This window comes from Artibeus jamaicensis, unplaced genomic scaffold (genome assembly GCF_021234435.1).
Source record: "Artibeus jamaicensis isolate MK-2021 breed Jamaican fruit bat unplaced genomic scaffold, CSHL_Jam_final scaffold_1964, whole genome shotgun sequence".
Classification (NCBI taxonomy): Eukaryota; Metazoa; Chordata; class Mammalia; order Chiroptera; family Phyllostomidae; genus Artibeus; species Artibeus jamaicensis.
In genome coordinates, this window is record NW_026522030.1 from 37,988,752 (window position 1) to 38,010,990 (window position 22,239).

The 22,239-nt window shown below is 54.1% G+C and overlaps 1 protein-coding gene across 3 annotated transcripts in view; it reads left to right on the forward strand.

Moving 5' to 3' along the window:
* APBA1 (amyloid beta precursor protein binding family A member 1) overlaps nucleotides 1–21,577 on the forward strand; it is a 198,533-nt gene extending 176,956 nt beyond the window's left edge. For all 3 annotated transcript variants that reach the window (XM_037157604.2, XM_037157605.2, XM_053656511.1), the window contains 6 exons: nucleotides 2,043–2,228; nucleotides 5,939–6,118; nucleotides 8,291–8,503; nucleotides 14,089–14,208; nucleotides 16,672–16,812; nucleotides 17,854–21,577. In XM_037157604.2, coding sequence (XP_037013499.2) covers nucleotides 2,043–2,228; nucleotides 5,939–6,118; nucleotides 8,291–8,503; nucleotides 14,089–14,208; nucleotides 16,672–16,812; nucleotides 17,854–17,925 — 912 coding nt within the window. In that variant the 3' untranslated portion in view covers nucleotides 17,926–21,577. The remainder of the gene's footprint in view (nucleotides 1–2,042; nucleotides 2,229–5,938; nucleotides 6,119–8,290; nucleotides 8,504–14,088; nucleotides 14,209–16,671; nucleotides 16,813–17,853) is intronic.
* The last annotated feature ends 662 nt before the right edge of the window (nucleotides 21,578–22,239 follow it).

A 22,239-nucleotide genomic window follows, 5' to 3' on the forward strand; every position in this document is an offset into this window, starting at 1 on the left:
CTTCATTCCCCTCCACCCTACACCCCCGTCCCCACCATTACCCCCCTTTAGTTTATGACCATGTGTCTCAAGTCCTTTAGATTCTATATTTCCCATGCTATTCTTGCCCCCCCATCTATTTTCTATCTACTGTCTATGCTACTTATTTTCTGTACCTTCTCCCCCCATCTCCTCCTTCCACTCCCCTGTTGCTAACCCTCCTTGAGATCTTCATTTCTATGTTTCCACTCATGATCTAGCTGTCCTTTTAGTTTGCTTTCGTTTTAGGTGTGGTTGTTAATAACTGAGTTTGTTGTCCTTTCACTGTTCATGTTTCTTTAACTTCTTTTTCTTAGATAAGTCCCTTTAACATTTCATATAATAAGGGCTTGGTGATGATGAACTCCTGGAATTTGATCTTATCTGAGAAGCACTTTATCTGTCCTTCCATTCTAAATGAAAGTTTTGCTGGATAGAGCAATCTTGGTTATAGGTCTTTGGTTTTCATGACTTGGAAAACCTCTTTCCAGCCCCTTGCCTGTAAGGTCTCTTTTGAGAAATCCGCTGACAGTCTGATGGGGACTCCTTTGTAGGTGACTATCCCCTTAGCTCTTGCTGCTTCTAGGATTCTCTCCTTCATTTTAATTTTGGCTAATGTAATTATGATGTGCCTTGGTGTGTTCCTTCTTGGGTCCAACTTCTTTGGTACTCTCTGAGCTTCCTGGATTTCCTGGAAGTCTATTTCCTTTGCCAGATTGGGGAAATTCTCCTTTATTATTTGTTCAAATAAGTTTTCCACTGGTGGCTGTGCCTTTCCCCCTTCTGGTACCCCTATAATTCGGATGTTGGAGCGTTTAAAGATGTCCTGGAGGTTCCTAAGACTCTCCTCATTTCTTTGAATTCTTGCTTCTTGACTCTTTTCTGTTTGGCCATTATTTGTTTTCTTCTAGTCCACTCCATTGATTTGAGTCCCAGTTTCCTTTTCATTGCTATTGGTGTCCTGTGCAATTCCATTCATTTCAATTAGTTTCGCCTTCATATATTTGTCTAATTTGTGGCTATAATCAACCAGTTCTGTGAGGATCCTGATCACCAGTGTTTTAAACTGTGTGTCTGAGAGTTTTGCTATTTCTTCATCACTTAGATCTATAGGCTCTGGGGCTTTGAGATCTTCTTGAGCCATTTTTGGTCTGTTCTGGCCCTTTAAGTGTGAGGAGCAGCGCCTTGGACTCCCAGGTCGCTGGGTTGTGACGCTGTATGTGGGGGCGTGGTCAGAGCGGGGAAATGGCGGCACCCTCCCAGCCGCTTGCCGCAGGGACCCGCTGGGTTCCGGTCCAATTGCCCACTCCCTCACTTGTCTATCTGCGCACAAATGTGCGACCACAGTCAACCCGCAGCCCTGCTCCCTCGGTGTTTCCCCCGCGGTCGCTCGCTTGGTCGCTTGGTCGGTCGCTCACTAGGTCCAACCCTGCGTCTGGATTCTGCGCCTGAGTCCGTCTGATGGAGTTTTCCTGTGCAACCCTGCTCCACCAGCTGCTGGTTTCGCCCCTCTTACCGGTCAGGCTGAAGAATTTGTTGTTAACAGACTTCTGAAAAGTTCAATTTTCTGTGTTCTGGCTGTGTTTTCTGTTGCTAATATTACGTTGTCTCTAAACTTGGTTGTGTGAGAAAGCACAGTGTCTCCGCCTATGCCTCCATCTTGGCGGAAGTCCCAAAATTTTTTTTAAAAATTGTACACACATACACACGGGAAAACAAAAGGCAGCCAACACACGCTGATTTTTGGTATCTTTTTTTTCTTTACCTTCCCCACCAGATATTCTACTGGTTGTAAAATTATGGAAATATCTCTTCACCTACCACACACTTCCTGGGTTATTATTAGCCAGGGGAATTGCCCCCAGGCCTGGGAGGGTGCACGGAAGTCTGCACATAAGGTCTTTGCAGGGAGCCCAGCATCCCCTGCATGTGGACCACACTTGGCTGGGTTCCGGCTGGCAGACTTTCCCACGGGTCATTGGATGCTGCCCTGGACTGACTGCACTGTGCCTGCCTCCCTCCAGGAGACGATGATGGACCACCCTCTGAGGACCATTTCCTACATCGCGGACATCGGGAACATTGTCGTGCTGATGGCCCGCAGGCGCATGCCACGCTCCAACTCCCAGGAGAACGTAGAAGCCTCCCACCCGTCCCAGGATGGAAAAAGGCAGTACAAGATGATCTGCCACGTCTTCGAGTCTGAGGACGTAAGGGCGGCCCCCCTCCAGTGGCCTGAGTTGCCCCCATGTGGCCGATTCGCTCTTTATTTCTCAGGACCTGACTCATATGTGTAAACAAACATTTATAGAGCACCTACTATGTGTTACTCAGCCTTATATCCCTGTTTGTGTGCTAAGGATATAAGACCGGGTAACACAGACAAGGTACTCATGAGTGTTGTAGGGAGACAAAGAGATAAATATACTTAATGTAAAATTAAGTAATGGGAAGGATTTTTTTAATTTTTAAAAAATTTTAAAAGATTTTATGTATTTATTGTGGGGGCAACTTCTTTCTCGAGGTCCCCCTGGTGCCACGGACACGTGTGAGTGAGTAAATATGGCTGAGACATGATGAGAGCTGTTTGGGGAGGAAGGAAGAGTGGGCTGTGGCCAGTTTCTCAGGGGAGACAAAGGCCAGCAGCGGCCAGTTCCTCCGAGGAGAAAAAGGCCTCGAGCGCCCTCTTAAATAGCCTTTTATTGGGTTGTAATACACAGGGATACAGGGCAGCAAGGATCAAACAGTAGATAACATTACAAAGAGATCTGAGTCAGTGTCTGTCAGGAAGAGAGTTGCAGAAACTTTGGGAGACATACTCATTTCTTTTCGGACCCTTATCATATGAATGAAAGCACTCTTAGCAGAGCAGATTTCACAGGTTTATCAGCAAGTCTTTGTGGTGCCAGATTTTCCCCTAGGACATGCTATAGTAAGGGCAAGGAGCTGAACCTCTCTGCAACAGATATTCAGGCTTAAAGGGATTAGAGCCAGGAAGCACTTCTCCCAGAGAACAAGGGGATTCAGGCTTTGTCAAAGTTGGGGGTGGGGGGGAGTCCATTGCTCTTTGTTGCAGCCCCCTGAATCCTTCCATGAAGGCCTCCCAGGTGATCAAGTCTAGCTTAGGTTGCCCCCCACTGTGAGGGGTCTTACCCGTCATTGATTTCTGACCAAGCTCTGGGTGCAGGGAGAGGAACTGAGGCAGTGTTTGCTACCAGAGACAGGCTTTTTCTCCTGCGGCTGGCATTCCAAAGGTCGTCTCTTGCCCTTAGCCACAAGGGGTAGAAATACAATTCCTAGAACCAGACAGAGTTGTCTACAACAATTTATTTTTAGAAAGGGGGGAAGGAAAGGAGAAAGACAGGGAGAGAAACATCAATGTGCAGAGATATAGCAATCGGTTGCCTCTCACATGTCCCCAGGTGGGGACCTGGCCCACAACCTAACTGGGTGATAACCTGTGCCCTGACTGGGAATGTAACCTGTGACCTTTTGGTTCACAGGCTGGCACTCAGTCCACTGAGCCACACCAGCCAGGGCAGGTTGATGAAGAAAAAATAAAACCAGGTCAGAATAGAGGACCAGTGGCTGCTTCAGGTATGATAATCCACAAAGTTTTCTCTGAGGAGGTGAGATTTGAGCAGAGATCTGAATAAACTGAGAGCAGGAGAGAGCAAGTGCAAAGGCCCTGAGGCAGGGGCCTGCTGAGACAGCTTGAAGAATGGCAAGACCAAACTGCCAGAAAGCTTAAAAGGAGAGAAGAATGGGAAGAGGTCAGTCAAACCCATGGGAGCCTGAGCAGGCCTCACTTGGGCCCTGGAGCACTTGGGAATAAAGTTCTGGGTTGTTTAGGACTGCCCTGGGGGTACAGGAACATTAGGATCCTGTCCCTCCACTCCTCCCCACCTGTCCTGAGAAAACCAGCTGCTCCTCCTGACAAAAAGCCAGCGATTCCTCCCCTCCATCTCTCCAGGTGATGACGTAACACAGAAACGTAGCTTATAGCAGCAGTGGCCCCATTCTTCCATTCGGTCTTCTTCCCAGTTGTGACGGGAAGTGCTGGCAAGGACACCAGCTGCAAGCAGCCTGAGCCCCCAAATGTCTCCCAACACTTGGCAGGCCTCAGAAGCTCCCTCCCAGGCCGGGGCCACAGCTCCTGGTGGTTTGGAACTGCAGAGACCGTCCGCTGGGCTGGGCCTGTGCCACTGACTGTGCCTATGCCACTGACTGCCTGGTTTTTCCCTCCTGCCTCAGTAAAACGAGCTCTTTCTCATACCGAGCAAAGAACCCTTACTACTTAAAGAAAATTGCCTGCGGTAACCTTGGCACCTTAAAAGAGGCCATTTTTCCTCCATGAAAGTGTTCATCTAGCTGCAGTAAATTGCCTCCCTTCAACAAGCTGGGAGTCAGACGCAAGCTGCCTTTCTCCAGAGAGGCAGAGCCATCGCGGCTGCAGCCAGGGAGAGGAGGAAACAAACGCCTTCCATACCATCCTGCCCCCGTCAGGTTCTCCAGAAAGCAGCCCAGGGGCGAGGTCGCAGAGAAGACTGGGAGCTTGTGCACGTCTCCCCGCCATGCTCCCTGCTGTTCCTTTAACACTGAGACCAAACTTGCACACTAGGAGAAAACGGGTTTTGGAAGGTTCTCAGAAAGTTCCGAAAGAGCCTTAAGCCACACGTGCCCTGTGGGCCAGGGAAAAGTGGTGTCAGCTCTGCTTACCAGCCTGAGGCTCCCTGGACACACTTATGTAGTACAGATGAGGGTCTCTCTGCCCCTTTCTTCTGGCTTGGAGCCCCAAGGAGAAGTTTCTTTGCCTTGGGCTTCCTTTCAGGGAAGACGATGAAAGGAAAGAATGGCAAGCAAGAGTTAGGACAAGCGTGGACCTGGGAAGCTTACCCTTGGCTTTTTCAGCAGAGGACGAAAGAAGAGCACTGGCTCCAGACCTGGCAGAGTTTGTGAATCCTGGCTCCACGCACCAGCTGGGCGGCTGCAGAGCTTCTGCAGGCTGACTGTGCCCCTCGTTGGGCTGCTGCGTGGCTGCAACAGGTCACATGTGTGCATCATGCACCCACGAGTGGTGGCCAGCCAGTCTACTGGTCGTGTTTCCAGATGTGTATTGTTCAGGTCACCTGTTCGCACATGCCCCTGATGCGTGCAGCAATGCCCTGCCACCTTCCAGTTCTGCAGCAGGGTGCGGGCTGGCAGTCCTTGATGGGACTTGTGGCCCCTGAAGTCGCCAGACTCTCAGAGGGAGAGAAGTTAAGCATTTCTTTTCCCATGGACAGAAAGTACCACTATAGTGTTAATGGGAGTGCTAGACTTCTAAAGTCTTTGTGTTTTTATGTAGATTCCAGTTGTGTCCTGAACTCAGATAATCAGGCACAGGACTCAACTTAATATGGATAATCGTCCTTGTACATGGACGTCCCGTGGGATGTTTGGAAATTGCAGGATGTAGAGCGACTTACCAAAGTGTAGGACTGTCCTTTGCTTGCTTGTAAATCCAGCATCTCTGTCTCTTTTTCTCTCGATTGCCAATAGCTCCTTTGTGTTCAGTCATAATCAAAAATGTCCCCACTGTCTCGCCAGTGTGATTCAATTGGCTGGAGCATCACCCCGTGCACTGAAAGGTCACGGGTTCGGTTCCCAGTCAGGCCACATGCCTAGGTTGCAGCTTCAGTCCCCAGTTGGGGTACGTGTGGGAGGCAACCAGTTCATGTTTCTCTCTCTCTTTCTCTCTCTTTGAAATCAGTAAATGGCCCCACTAATCTTGAAAATGACCTCCGATAAGCACTAGTGCTCTATTTAGACCCACTGGCCCAGCTGAGGCCTTGCGTCTCATAGTCCTGATGGGATACACGCTGCCCGCCAACAGGGCCACCCTGCTGACCCTCGTCTTCCCTCTCTGCCTGCTGTCTAGGCCCAGCTGATCGCACAGTCCATAGGGCAGGCATTTAGCGTGGCATACCAGGAATTCCTCAGGGCCAACGGGATTAACCCCGAAGATCTCAGCCAGAAGGAGTATAGTGACCTGCTCAACACCCAGGACATGTACAACGACGACCTGATCCACTTCTCCAAGTCGGAAAACTGCAAAGATGTAGGTACCTTCTGAAGCCGTTCCAAACTGGGCCAGTGGGTAGGAGCTCCAGGGAGCCCGGGGATGGGGGGCTGAGGAGTGTGGTATCTGCAGGACGTTCCCAAGGGCTCAGGCCCATCTATGGCTCCCTTGCATGAGGCTCTGTGATTAAATGTTGCAGCGGAGGCCCATCACTAGTGAGGCGGAGCATCTAAATGTGGGGAGGGTTCCAGGGGCAGGCAGGACCTGCACTCCGCCCTTGCCAAGCCCACAGTCTAGGAAGGGGGCATGGAAAACGTGAACTGGTGGTGCTGGTGCCAGCATCGGTCAAAGACAACTGTGCTTGGCAGAATGGAGCAGGTCTGGAGTTGCAGACAGTGAATGCTGCACTCCTGCAGGGACGGCCCACTGCTTCTGGAGGACACCGAGCCATCTGAGCTGGTCTGCAGGTCTGGGTGCTCTTTGGAACAAGCAGTTGTGTGCAGAGGGCTGGGCCAAAGTACCAGAAGCATGAAGGTTGGAAAAGCTCAGGAATGGTCTGGGGAGCCATGAATGAGGCGGGTGGAGCACGTAAGAAGGACAGGGGGAGGCTGGCGTGGGGTTCGGGTCAGAACTGGAGGGATTAAAAATCCACTGAACAGCTTGGACTCGATCCAGTAGGTGAAAAGGTACTTCTATGAGAAAATAACCTTTTTGGTCCACTACCGTATGTTAGGTGTCCTGCGTTCCCTGCAAGCAGAGCCTGAGATGGGGATTCACATTCAAGGGACTTTGGGGGAGAGTGCACTCCAGGAGAAAGGCGTGGGCACCACGGCAGGGGGGGTGCAGGGGAGGAATGGGGCCTCACTGCAGACGAGCTTCATTCTGACCCACAGGGAAGCCCTGGGTGACAAACCCCCCGGGGCCAGGCCTTCGTACCCTGTGCCCATCAGTTGTGAACGCCGAGACTGGACAGGGTTGTAGCAGTGTGCTTGGGGTCTGCAACAAGAAGTGCAGACTGGCGCCTTCGATGACAGAAACTTACCCTCTCCTGGTTCTTGGGGCTGGAAGTCTGAGATCAGGAATTCAGCAGGGTTGCTTGCTTCTGAAGGCTAAGAGGAAGGATCTGTTCCAGGTTTTTCTCCTTGGCTTACAGATGGGTGTTTTCTTGAGCCCTTAAGTTGTCTCCCCTCTATGCGTGTCCCTCCGTCCGAATTTCTCCTTCTTCTAAGGACGTCAGTCATATGGGTCAGAGCCCACCCTGATGACCCCATGTTAACTTGGTTTCCTCTGTGAAGACCCCATAGACAAATAAGGTCCCGTTCTGAGCTGGTGGGTGTTAGGACAGGATGCAGCCCATGTCGGGGGGTGTCTTCCATTTGGCTAAGGCAGCTCTCCAGAGAAGGGACCAACTGTGAGCTTAAGCAGTGGGGGGAGGGGGCCCCAGCCTGTGAAGGAGGCTGTGTCAGGCCCCGGCGGCCACCACTGCAGCGTCTGTTTGACCACATGTGTACCTGTGAATAGCAATAAGTAAGTGTGCACACGCACTCTGTTGGATGCTTCAGAGCTGTGTCCTACCCCTTTGTGGTGCCTCTGCAACCCTCACTAGATGGCAGACATGCAAAACCAACTCCTGTCTTCTCTGCCCCGCCAAGGAAGGCCACAGAAATGACGCGTGTCTAGAGTGTGGTCTTCCTGCTTGGACGTCCAGCCTTTTGGTGGTGATAACTTTAGCATCTTTCTCTTCTCTTTTTCCTCGGCTTTCCCCTGGCAGATAAGTGTTTCTGTAAAACACCACATATTTATTTATTTATAACTCAAGAATCTTAACTGTGGGAGGGCATCGTGGACTAGGGGAACCAGCGACACTTATTCCTGGGAACCATAACTCACCACCAAAGTTCCCACCTACGCAGTCCCGCCCCCACCCCCACTAGAGACCGTGGGGGGCGGGGAACGGTGCCCTTCGTGGTTGTAGTGCCCAGCTGAGACTGCTTGTGTGGAACGAGAATACAAAAACCTGGGTAATAGGCCCTTGCCAAAGTGCTCCTTGCCCACCCCAGGGCCACGCAGCACAGAGCAGACGGGACTCGTGGGGTGGGAGCCCTCGGGGAAATGCCGTCTCAGTCAAGGCAGGAGGGGCGGGTGCTTTGATTCCTGTCGCCGCCCTGGGTGCTGCTGACTCAGGCCGTCTGAGTGCTGCTCTCCGTGCAGGTGTTCATAGAGAAGCAGAAAGGAGAAATCCTGGGCGTGGTCATCGTCGAGTCCGGCTGGGGCTCCATCTTGCCGACCGTGATCATAGCCAACATGATGCACGGAGGGCCTGCCGAGAAGTCGGGGAAGCTGAACATCGGGGACCAGATCATGTCCATCAACGGCACCAGCCTGGTGGGCCTGCCCCTGTCCACCTGCCAGAGCATTATTAAGGTACCCGGAAATGGGGGAGACTGACCTCTGTCGCAGACCTGAAGTGCGGCCGCAGTGCAGGCATGAACGCTAATGGACGTGAGTGTCAGGCAGTGAGCAGGACACCGCGTGCACTCAGGGTGTTACCACCGAGTTATCACGTAGAGACTGCTCCCTGAAGTTGTTAGATCAGAGATGGGCTTTTGGCTCAGGCAGCACCAGTCTCTGACACTGCGTCCATCAACAGGTATCGCCGGTCAGTCACAACACTCCCACCCATTGAGCCTGAACAGAATTGTCCCCGGCTCAGTAATCCAGACACTCACCTGGGGCAGCGGTTCCCACCCCGGGGAAATCTGGAGCCCCAGGGGACATTTGGCAATGGCCAGAGACTCTTTGGGTTGTCACAGCTAGAGAGGAGGGCACCTACTGGCATCCAGCGGGTGGAGGCCAGGGGTGCTGCCAAATGTCCTTCAATGCCCCGGCGGGCCCCACGGCAGGAGACTGCCCAGCCCCGATGTCCGCAGTGCGGGGGAAGGGGGGAGGATGCCTCACTCCGAGGTGCGCGGATTCAGATGCGCGGCAGAGACGTCGGGAGAGAGGGAAGGTGGTGAACGAGGGTTTGCAGGGACTTGACTGGGTCTGGGACGGTTTAGGGAGGAGGCGCAGGGGGTGGGGACGGCCGGAGTGAGTGTGGGGTTGGGGCACGGACGGCACTGGTGAGGCTGCAGGCCAGCGACCGTGACGCACCTGCCAGGCAGTGCCAGGCCCTCTGCGGCGTCACGCCCCACCGTCCCCGGGACGGACAGCCCATGAGGGTGGGGGTAGCAAACACCCAGCTTATGGTCTACAGGTGAGTCGTCAGAGGCTGTGATGCTGACTAGCCCCGGACATCGCGCCCCCCCCCCCCGCTTGACACACAGTCCCGATGCCCCTCACTGCCCTTCCCTGCCTTGCAGGGAGAGGCAGAAGGGATGAGGCGGGCTGAGGCACATGAGGGCAGCTTACGCATCCCCTGGCACCACACGGGGACTCGTCCTCTGTCTGGTGGGTCACATATCAGGGTGGAAACAGCCCCTCAGGGTGCAGTCCGCACTGTCGGGGGAGTTTCTGAGCCACTTCCCGCCAGGGAACGGGTTGTTTGCATGAGTCGCTGACCTCTGATGCCTGCAGATGGAGTGTCTGTGGAATCAGGAAGTTGAAAGGCCGTGTAGGGGTGAAAGATGTGTCACTGGTGAAGATGGACAGTGAGAAAACCAGTGTCTCCGTGGCCACCCTCGGCAGGGAAGCGCTCAGTGGGCAGGTCCCACTGGGACACAGCCACCCTGCCTCGGGGCCCGATGCGCCGCTCTGTCGGAGGAAGAACTGTGGTTGGCCTGACCCTGGTCCCCCTGGCCGGGAGAGTTTCACCACTGATCTCAGCTTTCTAGCGTTGTTTTAAATTCCCCAGACAACACCCCCTTTCTGCCCGCACCTGAGCGGACGCCCACCCCATCCTGTCTGCACCACCTTGGGGCACTGCTCCAACGGTCTGGGCCTCTCTCGGCTCCCTGTTCGCATCGCTCACTTCAGAGTGCGCCAGCGCTCCTGGGGATGGATGACTTGAATGAGCAGCTCTCATCCTGGCAAAGCAGTGCTTCTCACACTGTGATTTGAGTCACCGGGGATCTCGTTACAATGCAGGTTCTGGTTCCCCAGGACTGGGGTGGGATTCTGCATTTTCCTCAAGCTCCCCGGTGATGACATGGCCAGGCGTCCGGCTGAGCCTTGAGGAACAAGCCAAGTGTTCCATGTGTGGCCACTTCAGTGCACGTTGACCTTTTCCCCACTCATAGGAAATGGCATACCTTTCTAGAGCAGAGTTGTAGGTATTGAGTCATTTTAATTGCTTTCTGCCCTCACTCCTATTTTTCCTGTCATGATTCCTAAAGCATGACAATTGGGAGGCAAAGCGTGTTAGCAGCCCGCCTGTTTGTTGCCCCCAAGGCCCTGCCCCCCTGATTTGTTTCTTAAACCAGAGCCCCGCACCCCCTTCCTTCCACAGAAGCATCCTGGTTCTGCCAGCCTGTTGCCATAGAGACGATTCTGGCTTCTCTCCTCTCCCCACTTCCCTACCCTTCCCCCTCCCACCAGATTTCTTAATTTGCTGTACCCTTCCACTGTTGTCATGGGGATGAAATGACCGTTTATTTAATTGGCACCTCCAAAAAAATGGCCGCTCAGAAACCCAAGCTAACGGGCCCCAACTCTGAGGACCGGCAGAACCAACGCAAGGTCTGGAGGTTCCAAACCACCGCCACACCGGCCTCACCATGCAGCACACGTCCCAGGCTAGAAACCTGTTCCCCGGGGGACAAATCAGGCATCTGAAATCAGTTCGCACAGAAGGAAGGAGCGCACCAGAGCAAAGTAAACGTTTAGGTAGCGCTCAGAAAACAAGTTGTCCTGTCGCTTCTCAGTGTGCTCTGTGAGGCTTGCCTGTGCCTCGTGGACACACCTGACAACCCCAGTGGTTAACAGGTGTGCGCACGTAAAGCAGCCGGCTTGTCTGAGAGGCAGGCTTCTCACTTGCTCCTGTTTTCGGCGTTCTCTGCTCTTGATCCCCACAAACTCGTGGCCTCGTGGTGTTGGACTGCGGGGAGAGAGAGGTGAAGGGATCAAGCCCTAGCTGCTCTGCCATGTGTCCGAAGCCCACCTCTGAGCTTCTGGGGGTCTCGTTCCACCTGTTCCCACTGCCTAACACAGTTCTTGGCACATAGAAAATGAGCCAGAAATATTTACCGATTAAACAATCGAGAAAAGTGGAGGCACTCGAAGGAAAAAGAAATACATCTCTGAATGATATCTGAGCAAACCCTTATTTTCAATTTTAAAAATAGGTGTTTCTAAGTATAATGTGGTGTCGGCAAATATGAGAAAGGAAAAAAAGGCGTGGAAAGGAGTGAAATCATAGAAATGAGAACCGGAAGAGATCACAGCAGGTGGCACCTCACGTTGTGCCGACCAGACGGCAGCGGACGGGGGCGGAGTGTCTAAGGCCCTGCAGACTGTGGGGCAGACACCCCTCTGGAGCCCGGGTCTCCTGACACAGCAGAGTCAGAGCTCCGGCGTGGCTGGCGGGCCCACTTTCCTTTTTTACAAAACAGGTGTCATTATAGCTGCCCGTTTGTCAAGGGTATTAAACGACACAGCTCCTGTGACTCTCCGGGTCGGTGCCTGGCAAGGGGCGGTTTTCAGTGGCAGGTGGTACAGCTGGTCTCAACACCAGAATGGGTTTTGAGGGGACAGTGACCTGAGGGGCACTCACACATGGTACAGACAAACAGATGGCGGATTCAGCATTAGGACAAGCAGCCCTCCCCGAAGTCCTCACCCCACCCCAGCTTTGCTCGCCTGTTCTCACAGGGCGAATGGGCCACAGGTGTCAGTAGTAAGTGGACGTCATTAAGTCACCTGAGTGGGTGAGTTCACTGTTCTGAATCCGCAGTGGTCTGCCCCAGTTCTCAAATTTGAGACTCACTGGGACTGTGTTTCACATCACCGGGAAGACTTGTCGACACAGACTGTTGGGTCCCACCCCTGGAGCTTGAGTCAGTGGTTCTGGGTGGACCTCGACTCTGCATTTCCATCAGAAGTGGCAGGGTCTTGCTGCTGCTGGTGTGGGGGTCCCCTCTGTGGGAACAACTGGTAGACCCCTGTCGGCCAACCAGAGGCCAAAAGAGCCCCGATCCAACCCTCTATCTAAAGCATCTCTTCATTCCTTAGAAACAAAAATGCATGGGTCACTTCTGCCAGTCTAAGTGGCAAGCCGCACTCTTGCCACAGTCCTGTCGATGTTGAAGTCACCTAACACCAGTTCCAGCTGTCTGCTAGGCAGGGTGCTTGTGAGGAAGGCAGAGGCTGGAGCAAGGAAACCAGTGTCCCGGTTCTGACCCCACAGGGCCTTGGACAAGTCAGGCTTTAGGTCCATGTCTGTCCTCACCTGTGACATGTGAAAGAGAAGTCCCACCCTGCCACAGAGAGAGGTTTTGCAGCCTGGTCGGGGAGAGACTGGTGGGCGCGGCAGCTGTGGAATCTGCAGATTTCTGTTCACAGAGTAAGAGGTGATGCCCTTTCAGGCTGAAATGGGGGGTGCATACTGGCCCGTTCTTTAACTGACCAGGAGACACTGCGGACCTGGGGGGAGTGGAGCCCACCTTTTCCTGAGCACCTGCTGCTCCGGTGGATGCCGGAGGAGAGGCTGTTCCCCACCACACAGCGCCATCATTCCCGGACAGCTCATCCCTCCCTCTGACCCTTTGGAAGATGGGGGTGGTGGTCGACCTTGCGCCATCCCCCCAGCAGAGGGCCTCACCAGGTGGGAGTCCTGAGTGGCTGGTGTTTACAGCAGGGGTGCGAGCTCGCCGGCCTCAGCTCCCACACGGGGCCTGGGCAGCCGCAGGCCCTGACGCCTGTTGACCCCAGGGTTCGAAACTGCCGCCTTTTCCTCTGCGTGCTGTGACTCAAAGTGTGTCGGGAAACACCTGCCACCGGCCACTTGGGCTGGACTGCCCGGCACGCAGGTGTCCGTCCGGCGGGGCAGAGCGGGCGGTCTGTAGCAGACCTGGGCGATGGACGTTGGTTCTGGGGCTGATTTGCCTTCCTTTCAGGGTGAGGCTCACAAGTCGGTGGTTGGACCTGTAGGAGCAAAAGCTCCCCCTGCCTGAGGTGGTTTTCTCGGGGTGTTCCTGAGCAGACCAGGGCTTCGGTCACAGCCCTGTGTGCTCAGGGGACAGGAGGATGGCCTGCGCTCAGCATAGACAACAGCAGGGTGCAGGAAGCTCTCTGGGCAGGCTCTGAAACCAGGCCAGGTCCCCTTTTTTTCTGTAAAGGCCATCTTTCCCGCTGCACTCGATTCTTGGAGAGGCATGTTAGCAAGGGTCATGAAACTGCAGACCCGAAGACAGTCTCTAAGTCTTCTTCCTCCCTCCCTGCCTCCCTCCCTTCCCGCCCCAGCAGCACCCTAGTCATTCCCCCAAGGAGGCCTTCAGGGAGGGGAGTCCTTTCTGCTCCCCGCTTTCCCCCAGGTGCTCCTGGGAGTGTTGGTACGACCTCTAACAGGCAGAGAGGATGGGGGTGCAGGAGCGTTAGAGGTGGAGAGAAAACAGGCCCGGGTGAGGTGGGCCAGTTGCTGTGAGTTAGATATTCTCTGTTGGGAGGAGGAATTCACTAGCGTTTGCCCTTCAGAGAAAAAGTCCATTTCCTACTCGCCTCCTGACCAGGGAGAGGCGGTGCAGCCTTCATCTTTCAAGATGCAAAGCACGTGCGGCCGTTTCCTCCTCCTCTGCCCAGATGGCCACTTTATTCGGGTCTCTTGACCACGGCCCGGTTCCCAGAACGAAGGCCCCGCCCCCGGACGGACGTGGGCGTGCACGCGGGGCGAAGGGGCTCCGTGCGAAAGCGGAGTTTCTCCCCAGAGCCCAGGCCGCGGGGCGGTGGGTGGCGGGCACTTCACCAAGTGACGGGCGTTTCACAGGGGGCATCACTGGCCTTCAGCGCCGTCTGCTCTGACCTCGCCCGTCTGCCTGGGAGGTCACGGAACCCACTGCGCTCTGCTCCCTTCTCAGGGCTTGAAGAACCAGGCCCGTGTGAAGCTGAACATCGTGAGGTGCCCCCCGGTGACCACCGTGCTGATCCGGCGGCCAGACCTTCGCTACCAGCTGGGTTTCAGCGTCCAGAACGGAATTGTAAGTACCACTGCGCACCCTGCTCCAAAGTCATACAAAAATGGGTCGCGGTGTTCGGCATTTTATTTTTAGTTTTGAAGGCGGGTCGGTTCCCTGAAAGAGCCCAGCAAGGAAGGCAGCCTCGGCTTTCTCTTTGGACAGGAAAGTCTGTGCCTTCCCACGTGTGAAGAGAGAGGCCCTTCTCAGAGCCCTGGCCCTGGAGGCCGGGTCTCTGTGACCCTGCAGGGCGGCCCTCCCAGCTGCTCCCTTGAGGTAGCCTGGGGTGCCAGCCAGGACTTCCTTCGCCTCTGACCTTGGGGGACTGCCACCTTGTCACCACGCGGGGCTGTACCCTTGAGTCCCTGCAAAGCTGCTGCTGCTGCTCCCCAAACTGGGGTGAGGAGCACTGGGGGCTTCATGGCGCCCCCCCGCCCGGGAGTCCAGCTCACAGCCCGGGCGGGGCGCCCCGCCATGCTAGTGTGCGTGACTGATCCGTGCTTTGCCTGTTCAGCCTCAGTCGGCGCTTCGGGGATGCAGAGCATTTTTATCACTTGGGTGTCAGCCTTAAAAATAATACTTCCTTTCTTCATCGTGGTAAAATATACACATTAAATTGACCATTTAAACTATTTTTTTATTTTAATTGTTGTTCAAGTACAGTTTTCTGTCTTACACTCCTATCTCAGCCCACCCCCCATGCTCCCCACCTCCCTCCCATTTCTTTATACTTGTTCCTGTGAATCCTTCCCCCTTTCCCCTGAAATTTCCTCCCCTCTGATCCCTGTCAGCCTGTTCTCTATTTCAGTGTCTTTGGGTGTATTTTGCTTGCCTGCTTGCATTTAAACTATTTTTAAAGCATGCAACTCAGTGGCATTAAGTACATTCACAGAGTGGTGTGACCGTAACCATGGTCTCTTTCCAGAACTTTTTCTTCATCCCCAACAGAAAGTCCGTGCTTAATACCACTTCCTTTTCGCCCAGGCTTGCCTTTCTGGATTCATAGTCATTCTGGGCTTGGGCGGCAAATCTGTCTTTTGTAACCTCTCCTCTCTTTTTTTTTTTTTAATTTGATTTTAGAGAGAGGAGAAGAGGGAGAGAGGGAGAGACAGAGGCATCAACTTGTTGTTCCACTTCCTTATGCATTCACTGGTTGATTCTTGTATGTGCCTTAATGGGGATTGAACCTGCAACCTTGGTGTATCGGGACGATGCTCTAACCGACTAACCTACCCAGCCAGGGCCTGTAACCTCTTGATTTTACAGATATTAGTGTGCTTTTTTTGTGTGTTCATGTTTCGAGAAAGAAAAATTCTACTCTTTTTTTCTCCTTAAATTTCAAGTAAGAGTTGTAGGTAATCAAAATTTAATTCTAAATATGTTTTAAGGTTTAAAAATACCCAGTAGAAGTTTCCAGATAGAGTTGAAATATCTAGCCCACTGATCTGCTCTTTGTACCTACATAGCGTCATTTGCTTTTTGGAGAGAAGCTAAGGTTACTCCATCGTTTCAGTCTGACATCATGTTTCCACCTCTTATAATTCCTCATTTGCTTTGTTCCTATTTGAATAATATTAAAAGTTCAAGTAGGAACAAAGGGTTGTTACCTAGCAGGTGTGGGTCCGTGGGGCACTCATTTTTATTTAAAGTGTGGGTAGCACCTAAGGGGCCTCTTAACCCAGAGCAGCTGGCGGGCTGACGATTTCCACGCTGCAAGGTGGCTCAGTCTCCAAGCAGGCTTTGAAGTAGAGGCGCACAGTCTGGAGTGAAAGTCAACTCTGTACACCCAAAACATCCTTTTGGGAAAACTCCCACTGTCTCGTGTGTTGGGGGGGGCGGCTCCCCACTGCTGTGTCCCACACAGAACCCTCCCAGTGAGGAAATGCGGGCTCCATTCCACCAGCCTGCAAACTCTGCCACCCACAGGGACAAATTGCAGCCTCACTGTCACTTCAGTGAGAAGGGAGTTTGATCACACGCCGCTGAGCTGGGGAATCCAAAAGGAGCAGCTGCCTGCCAGCCACACTCTGGAACACAGAGCGGGTTCTCAGCCCCACTTTGGCTCGCTCGACTCTAACCCTAAATCGTGGCTGCTATCATTATACATTTGACGTTGGGGGTTAGTGGTGATTGTGGGAAATAAAACTCACCTGCGTGACAGGCTGGCCGTTTGAAAAGACTGGCAGCTTGGTGACAGGCCCAAACAAGGCCCAGGTCGGGTGAAAGGTAGTCAGAAGTCAGTGTGCGTGCAGTCCAGTGGCGTAGGCGCTGCACTGCCTGTGCGGGGTGCGTTAAGGAGGTGGCCGCTCGGTGGACAGAGCTCTATTTCTTGTGAAAAGAAAAAACAAAGAGATTTAAATGCCTGGAGCCTCGCCCTGGCAGCTTCTCAGGGAGGAGAGTGGAAGAGGCGGGGGCTCCAGAGACACAGTCTTACGTCCCCACCCAGTTCCCTGCCGAGAGGGGTGACACGGCCTCTGACCCTGGCAGATCTGCAGCCTCATGCGAGGCGGGATAGCCGAGAGGGGAGGCGTCCGCGTGGGACACCGGATCATCGAAATCAACGGGCAGAGCGTGGTCGCCACCCCGCATGAGAAGATCGTCCACATCCTGTCCAACGCCGTGGGGGAGGTAGGAATGGGGGCTGGGGACAGCACCCTCGCCTCGGCCAGGCCCTGGCCAGGCCTCCCTAGACACCCCTCAACACGCAGCACAGTCTGTCTCAGGCCGGACTTCCGGTTCAGGGACAAGAGCACCTGCATGAGATAAGATCGAGTCACCTTCAGGATGATTTGCTCATTTTACTTAGATACGGGAGTGGGCAAAAGTCGGTTTACAGCTGTGAATACATGAAACACAGTTTACTCTTGCATTATTATTTATTGCATGATTTATGTGTATTATTTATGTGTTTATGGGTAAACCTACTTTTGCTCACCCCTGTGTGTGTCAAGGGCACGGTATCATAATGTCTGTATGCCTGCAGAATGATCACCGGAAAAGCCTCCATACCATCCCCCACCATGCAGTTGGCCCCCTTCCCTTCTGGCGACCACCACTCCCAGATGAGTTTGCTTTGGACCTTGAGGGTATAGGCTAAGTGATGCGTAAGTCAGAAGGAGAAAGAAATACACCATTTGATCTCACTTCTATGTGAAATCAAAGCAAAAACAAACTGAACTTCTCTCATTAGCCCTCAGAGTTGTGCAGCTTCTCTCCACGGCTGCCCAGTCGCTCCATTTTTCCCCAGGCAACCTCACCAAATATGCCTGGGAGATTCGAGTCTTAGGTTCAAGTCTCATCAGCAGAACAGGCCTCCAGAGGGGTGTCCCTGGCATGGCCTTGGCCCAGGTCCTACCTCCAGGGCTCGTTTTTTGAGCCCCCCCTCCCCCTCCCCCTTTGGGAGAAGAACAGCAGACCAGCCATTTACTTCCATGTTAAGAGTTCTCTCCTTTTTAAAAGAACCAGATGAGAATAAAAGCACCTGGGAGAATAAACCTTACCCAGCTTTCATTGTTACTCTGTCATCCCTATTTAGAAAGCCTGTGGCCTCCGCCCTTCCTGGAGGCCCCTCCCCCAATCAGGTCCCTGCTGGGGGCAGGGCTTCACAGGGTGTCACCCCCTCCCCTGGCCCCAGCTTCAGCCCCTGCTAACGTGTGCTCCTGCCCTCAGATCCACATGAAGACGATGCCGGCTGCCATGTACCGACTGCTGACAGCCCAGGAGCAGCCTGTGTACATCTGAGCCGCGCCCCCGCGGGCGCGTGCATGGAGGACTCCCCTCGCTCGCGGTTGTGTTTCTCGTTCTGCATCTGTGTGCCCAGAGACGTGTCCCTCCCACGCCCAGACTTGGTCTGCCCAGGAAGGAAAGCCTCTGTGAAGACCTCTTTGCTCTCTCTCTCTCCAGTTTGCTCTTTTTCTAGTACCAGGGAAGTTTGGTAGGCACTCCCTCGTGGACGCGGAGCAGCCAGTCTCCACCTGGTCAGTGCCCAGGACTGGGCTGTCCTGATGGGCCCTCACGGGGCCTGAGGAGGGCTGTCACTGACCAAGGGGACCTCCTCCATTCCCAGGAGGTGCAGACCTCTTAGAAGGAGCCCCATGGGACAGCAACACACCTGATTCAGCAGTGCCTACAGTTCGGTCGCTGATCTCTGCGTTCCTCCAGTTGGTGTGTGGGATTCTGGCAGTAACAGGGGGCCAGCCAGTGACTTTGAGGATAGGCCCTACCCACCCTTAACTTAGGACACCATTCGTTATTCCTGCCCAGAATTTCTGAGCCAACCCTAGGCCTCGTCTATAACTAGTTTTAATTTCAACATAATTGTATTTTCTAATAAGAGCCTCCTCCCCCAAGGACAGAAGGGGAACTGCCTTGGACAAGGATCTCTCTTTGTTTGTTGGAGATTCCTGGGACATCCGCCGCTTCTCCAGGTTGTCCTGAGGTTACGCACCGTTAGATAAGCGTGGGCAGCTGCCTTCTGCCTCCGTCCGTGTCACACACCTGTACACACACACAGTCTCGTCTGCATATAGACCACCCTTCCCTCTACCACCCAGGGAGTGTGCCGAGCCCCTGGAGGGCCCACATTACCTCTCTGTGCGGCCCCTGCCCCTGGCTAGTGAGACCCGCAGGGTCTGGTCAGTCCTGTCCTGAGAGAAACACCCCTTTTGTGGCTGAGCTGTGGCCCTGCTAGTGCCACCTTGGCTCAAAGTGCTCTAGTGGTCTCCCCTCGTGCCACGCCACACACACACACACTCTCTCTCTCTCTCTCTCTCTCTCTCTCTCTCTCTCATGCAGGGAGCCTGGGAGGGTTGGGCTGCTCACCCGAAGACAAGGATGCATTCCTGTTACATTTTCTTCTCCGCTCAGGGCCACTGGGCAGGATACGGCTTTGGAAAGGCCAGGAGAGCACACAAACCACACAACTGAGGGGACCGTAATGACCTCAAGTTATGCCTAAGAATCCCCAAATGCGTTCCAGAAACATCATCTTGCCTCGTGGGTCCGAGAATTTAATTGGTGTGGAGTGTTTGGTGTTTTTTATTCGGTGCCTCGTGTTTCCGGGTTCTGTCTCAGTTCAGTGCACACATTTTAGTGAGGTTGTTCTGAGCCAGTTTTTACTTACTCTTTGGTCCAAAGAGCATCTTGTTTTCATGGGGTTGGGGTGTGGCTTGGCTTGGTTTTTGTTTCCTTTCGTTCATGACCTCAGCAGAGACAGGGAAAGAAAAACTAATATATTTTATAATATTAATATAGTCCCTGCTCCCTGCACTTGGGATATTTATGTTGTGTTTGCGGAAACAGGAATTTGGTGAGCACATGTCGGGTAGTGTGTATTCACGGGCCGAGAGGAGGGGCTGGGGGAGGGAGAGGAGTGCATACGAAGAGATTAGGGACAGGACACGTGCCCCAGAGGGCTGTGTGCGGCCGTTCCCCCGGGGCCGCTGCGCCTTCAGAGGTTTCTGCTCGGAGTCAGGAAACCCAGAGTCCCGGAGGCCTCAGCGGCCGACCAGTCTCTGGGTGTGCAGTACAACGAGCCCGGGAAGAGGGGCCGCGCTGCCCGGATACCCTCTCAGGGAAGGGCCCCCTCTTCTCCAGGGGAGCCAGGTGGGCAGGCAGGAACCAGGGCTCCAGGTTCTCCATTCACCGAACTGCAGAGTGTCCAAGAATACAATTAAATGCTAAAGAGTCGTAAGTTCATCTTTCCTCTAACGAAGACAGGGAGTGGCTAAGACAGGACGGCAGTGTGCCCAGGGGCATTTCAGGCCTCGGGAGCCTTGAGTAATCCTCAGAGGGTGCCAGCCTGTCTGCCCCCAGGGTGACTGCCTGTCCAGGGGCCCGCCCCAGACTGGCCGGGGCGGGAACTCCACTCGTGCATCCCTGTGTGGCCTCCCCAGTGAGCACGGGGAAGTGTCCCACCCGAAGGAGCGAGGAGAGAGAAATGCTTCCTTCTCTACTGCACAGAAACCTTAGGAAGTTTGACGGGTGCGGGAAAAGCCACTGTGACAAGCTCTTCTAGAGTAACATTTTAGCCTAAGAGTAAGATTATGTGTCCACCACCTCCCTGTTACCGTGCCTGGCTCCTCGTGGCCAGAGAGCCGCATTTGTGGAGCTCAGCACAGTCATGATCGCGCAGCTGAAGTGCATTCTTTTCCTTCCGCTCCCACTGGGGGAAGTCAGTCCAGCTTCGGTTAACCAAGGAGGCAGGATCTTAAGTGTTGGTAACCCTGATGTTGAAGGTGCCGTGGGAAGTGGTGGTCACTACCCTTTGACACCACTCACTACCTGTGTAGCTATATCTGTAAATATCTGAATACCCCATGCAGTGGGGCAGACAGTGTACAGAGCGTCCCAAACGTGTCCTGGGCGAAAGCCACTCTTGCTGCTTGGTTAGGATATGCTGGTGACTCAGCTTTGGGGACAGATTCACCTCTCCCTCCTGGTCCGACCAGGGCGCACCAGAACCCAGCCCGCCTCCACCTTCTCAGATGCGAGCATTTCGGGGAGCCTCGCCAGCCTCAGGTTCCCGAGTGGAAGGAACGCCCCGGGGGCCGATGCCTGGGGTCCGCTCCCCTCACCAGAGCAAGTCCCGAGGGTCCTGGGGCCCACCCTGGGGCGGACTCCCAAGCCCTACAGATGGCGCTGCTGTGAGAACACCGCCCACCACGCTGGCCTCCGGGCGTCCCAGAGTAAACCTACTACCTCCCCCATTGCTCCTGGCGGCCCCACGCCCCATCCGCACGCTGATGAAACCCACCCACGAACCATTCCTGGGTCCCTCAACCAGGGGGGTGGCCGTCACCAATGTTTACAACCAAGGGCCACCTCCCCTTAGATGTGTTTACGCTCTCGCTCACAAGGCCACGCGCAGGTGTGAGTGGGGCTGCTCCTGCCCTGGCGTGGCCGACTTGCACACACACACACACACACACACACACGTGCAACCCCGAATCTCCACCCCCTCCATGCAGGCAGCACTGAAGGACCATGTGGGAAGGAAGTCTCCTGTACATAGGTCAGCACAGCCCCCAGAGTATGAACTTGTACTATTGTTCTGTAAAGAGGGTGGAATAGAGCTTATTGTAAAGCCTTGGGAGAAGTATAGTATTGTACTTGTAACAATATCGTTCTTTATATACACAGAACTCAATGATCTCTATATATAAATATAAATAAATATATAAATAAAGTATATATACACGCGAGCCTGGAATGTGGACGCCCCGCACACCCACTGAATGTACTTCCTCCGACAGTCCGGTCGCTGGGCCCGGCCCCCCTCCCCTCCTCCGTAGCGTTTTGGGGGTTGTGATGTATTTAACGTGTTACCTTTATTTAACGGAACGCTAATGTCTGTAAGAGTTGCTGCAACAATAAACAAGAGCTTCACCTCTTGGCCCCGGCTGAGTGTCCATCTGATTGTTTCGGGGGCAGGTCGGCCCCGGGGGGCGCGGATTTGTCCTCTTCCCGGCAGCCCACCCCCAGCCCGTCCTGCTGCAGGGTGTCCGACCTTTCGGCGTCTCTGGGCCACCACACACTAAATACACGAACACTAGCAAAAACTGATGAGCAAAAAAAGGGGTTTTAAGTAAATTCACGATTTTGTGTTGGGCCGCAGGCGGGCCGCGGGTTGGACACCCCTGGGAGCCTGCATGGTGCCCAGAGCCCAGGCGTTTTCTGGGTGGGAGCGCTCTGTGCCGCTGACTCGGTTTTGAACGTGGTAGAGAGACTCGGTCACCTGTCGCCACAGTCCCCGCAGCCTCCTCGGTGCACACCGCGTGGAAGAAAGGGACCCTCTGGATTTCTCAGTGAGGGACAGGAAGCAGGAGTTAGTTGCCTGCCCCCAAGAAATCCTGGACAAGGGGAGGTGGCCTTGGCGAAGCGGACGGTCGAAGGGCACTCTGCCCGGAGCCTACCTGAGGGTCCCGAGGCCTTCTGGAAGGCTGTTCTGATGCTCTTTGCAGTTCCAGGCTTTGAAGTTTGCCCTCACGACCGTTCTGCTGCCAACGGTGCACTGGGACACAACCCAGAGTACCCGACCCTGTTCCTAAAACAAAA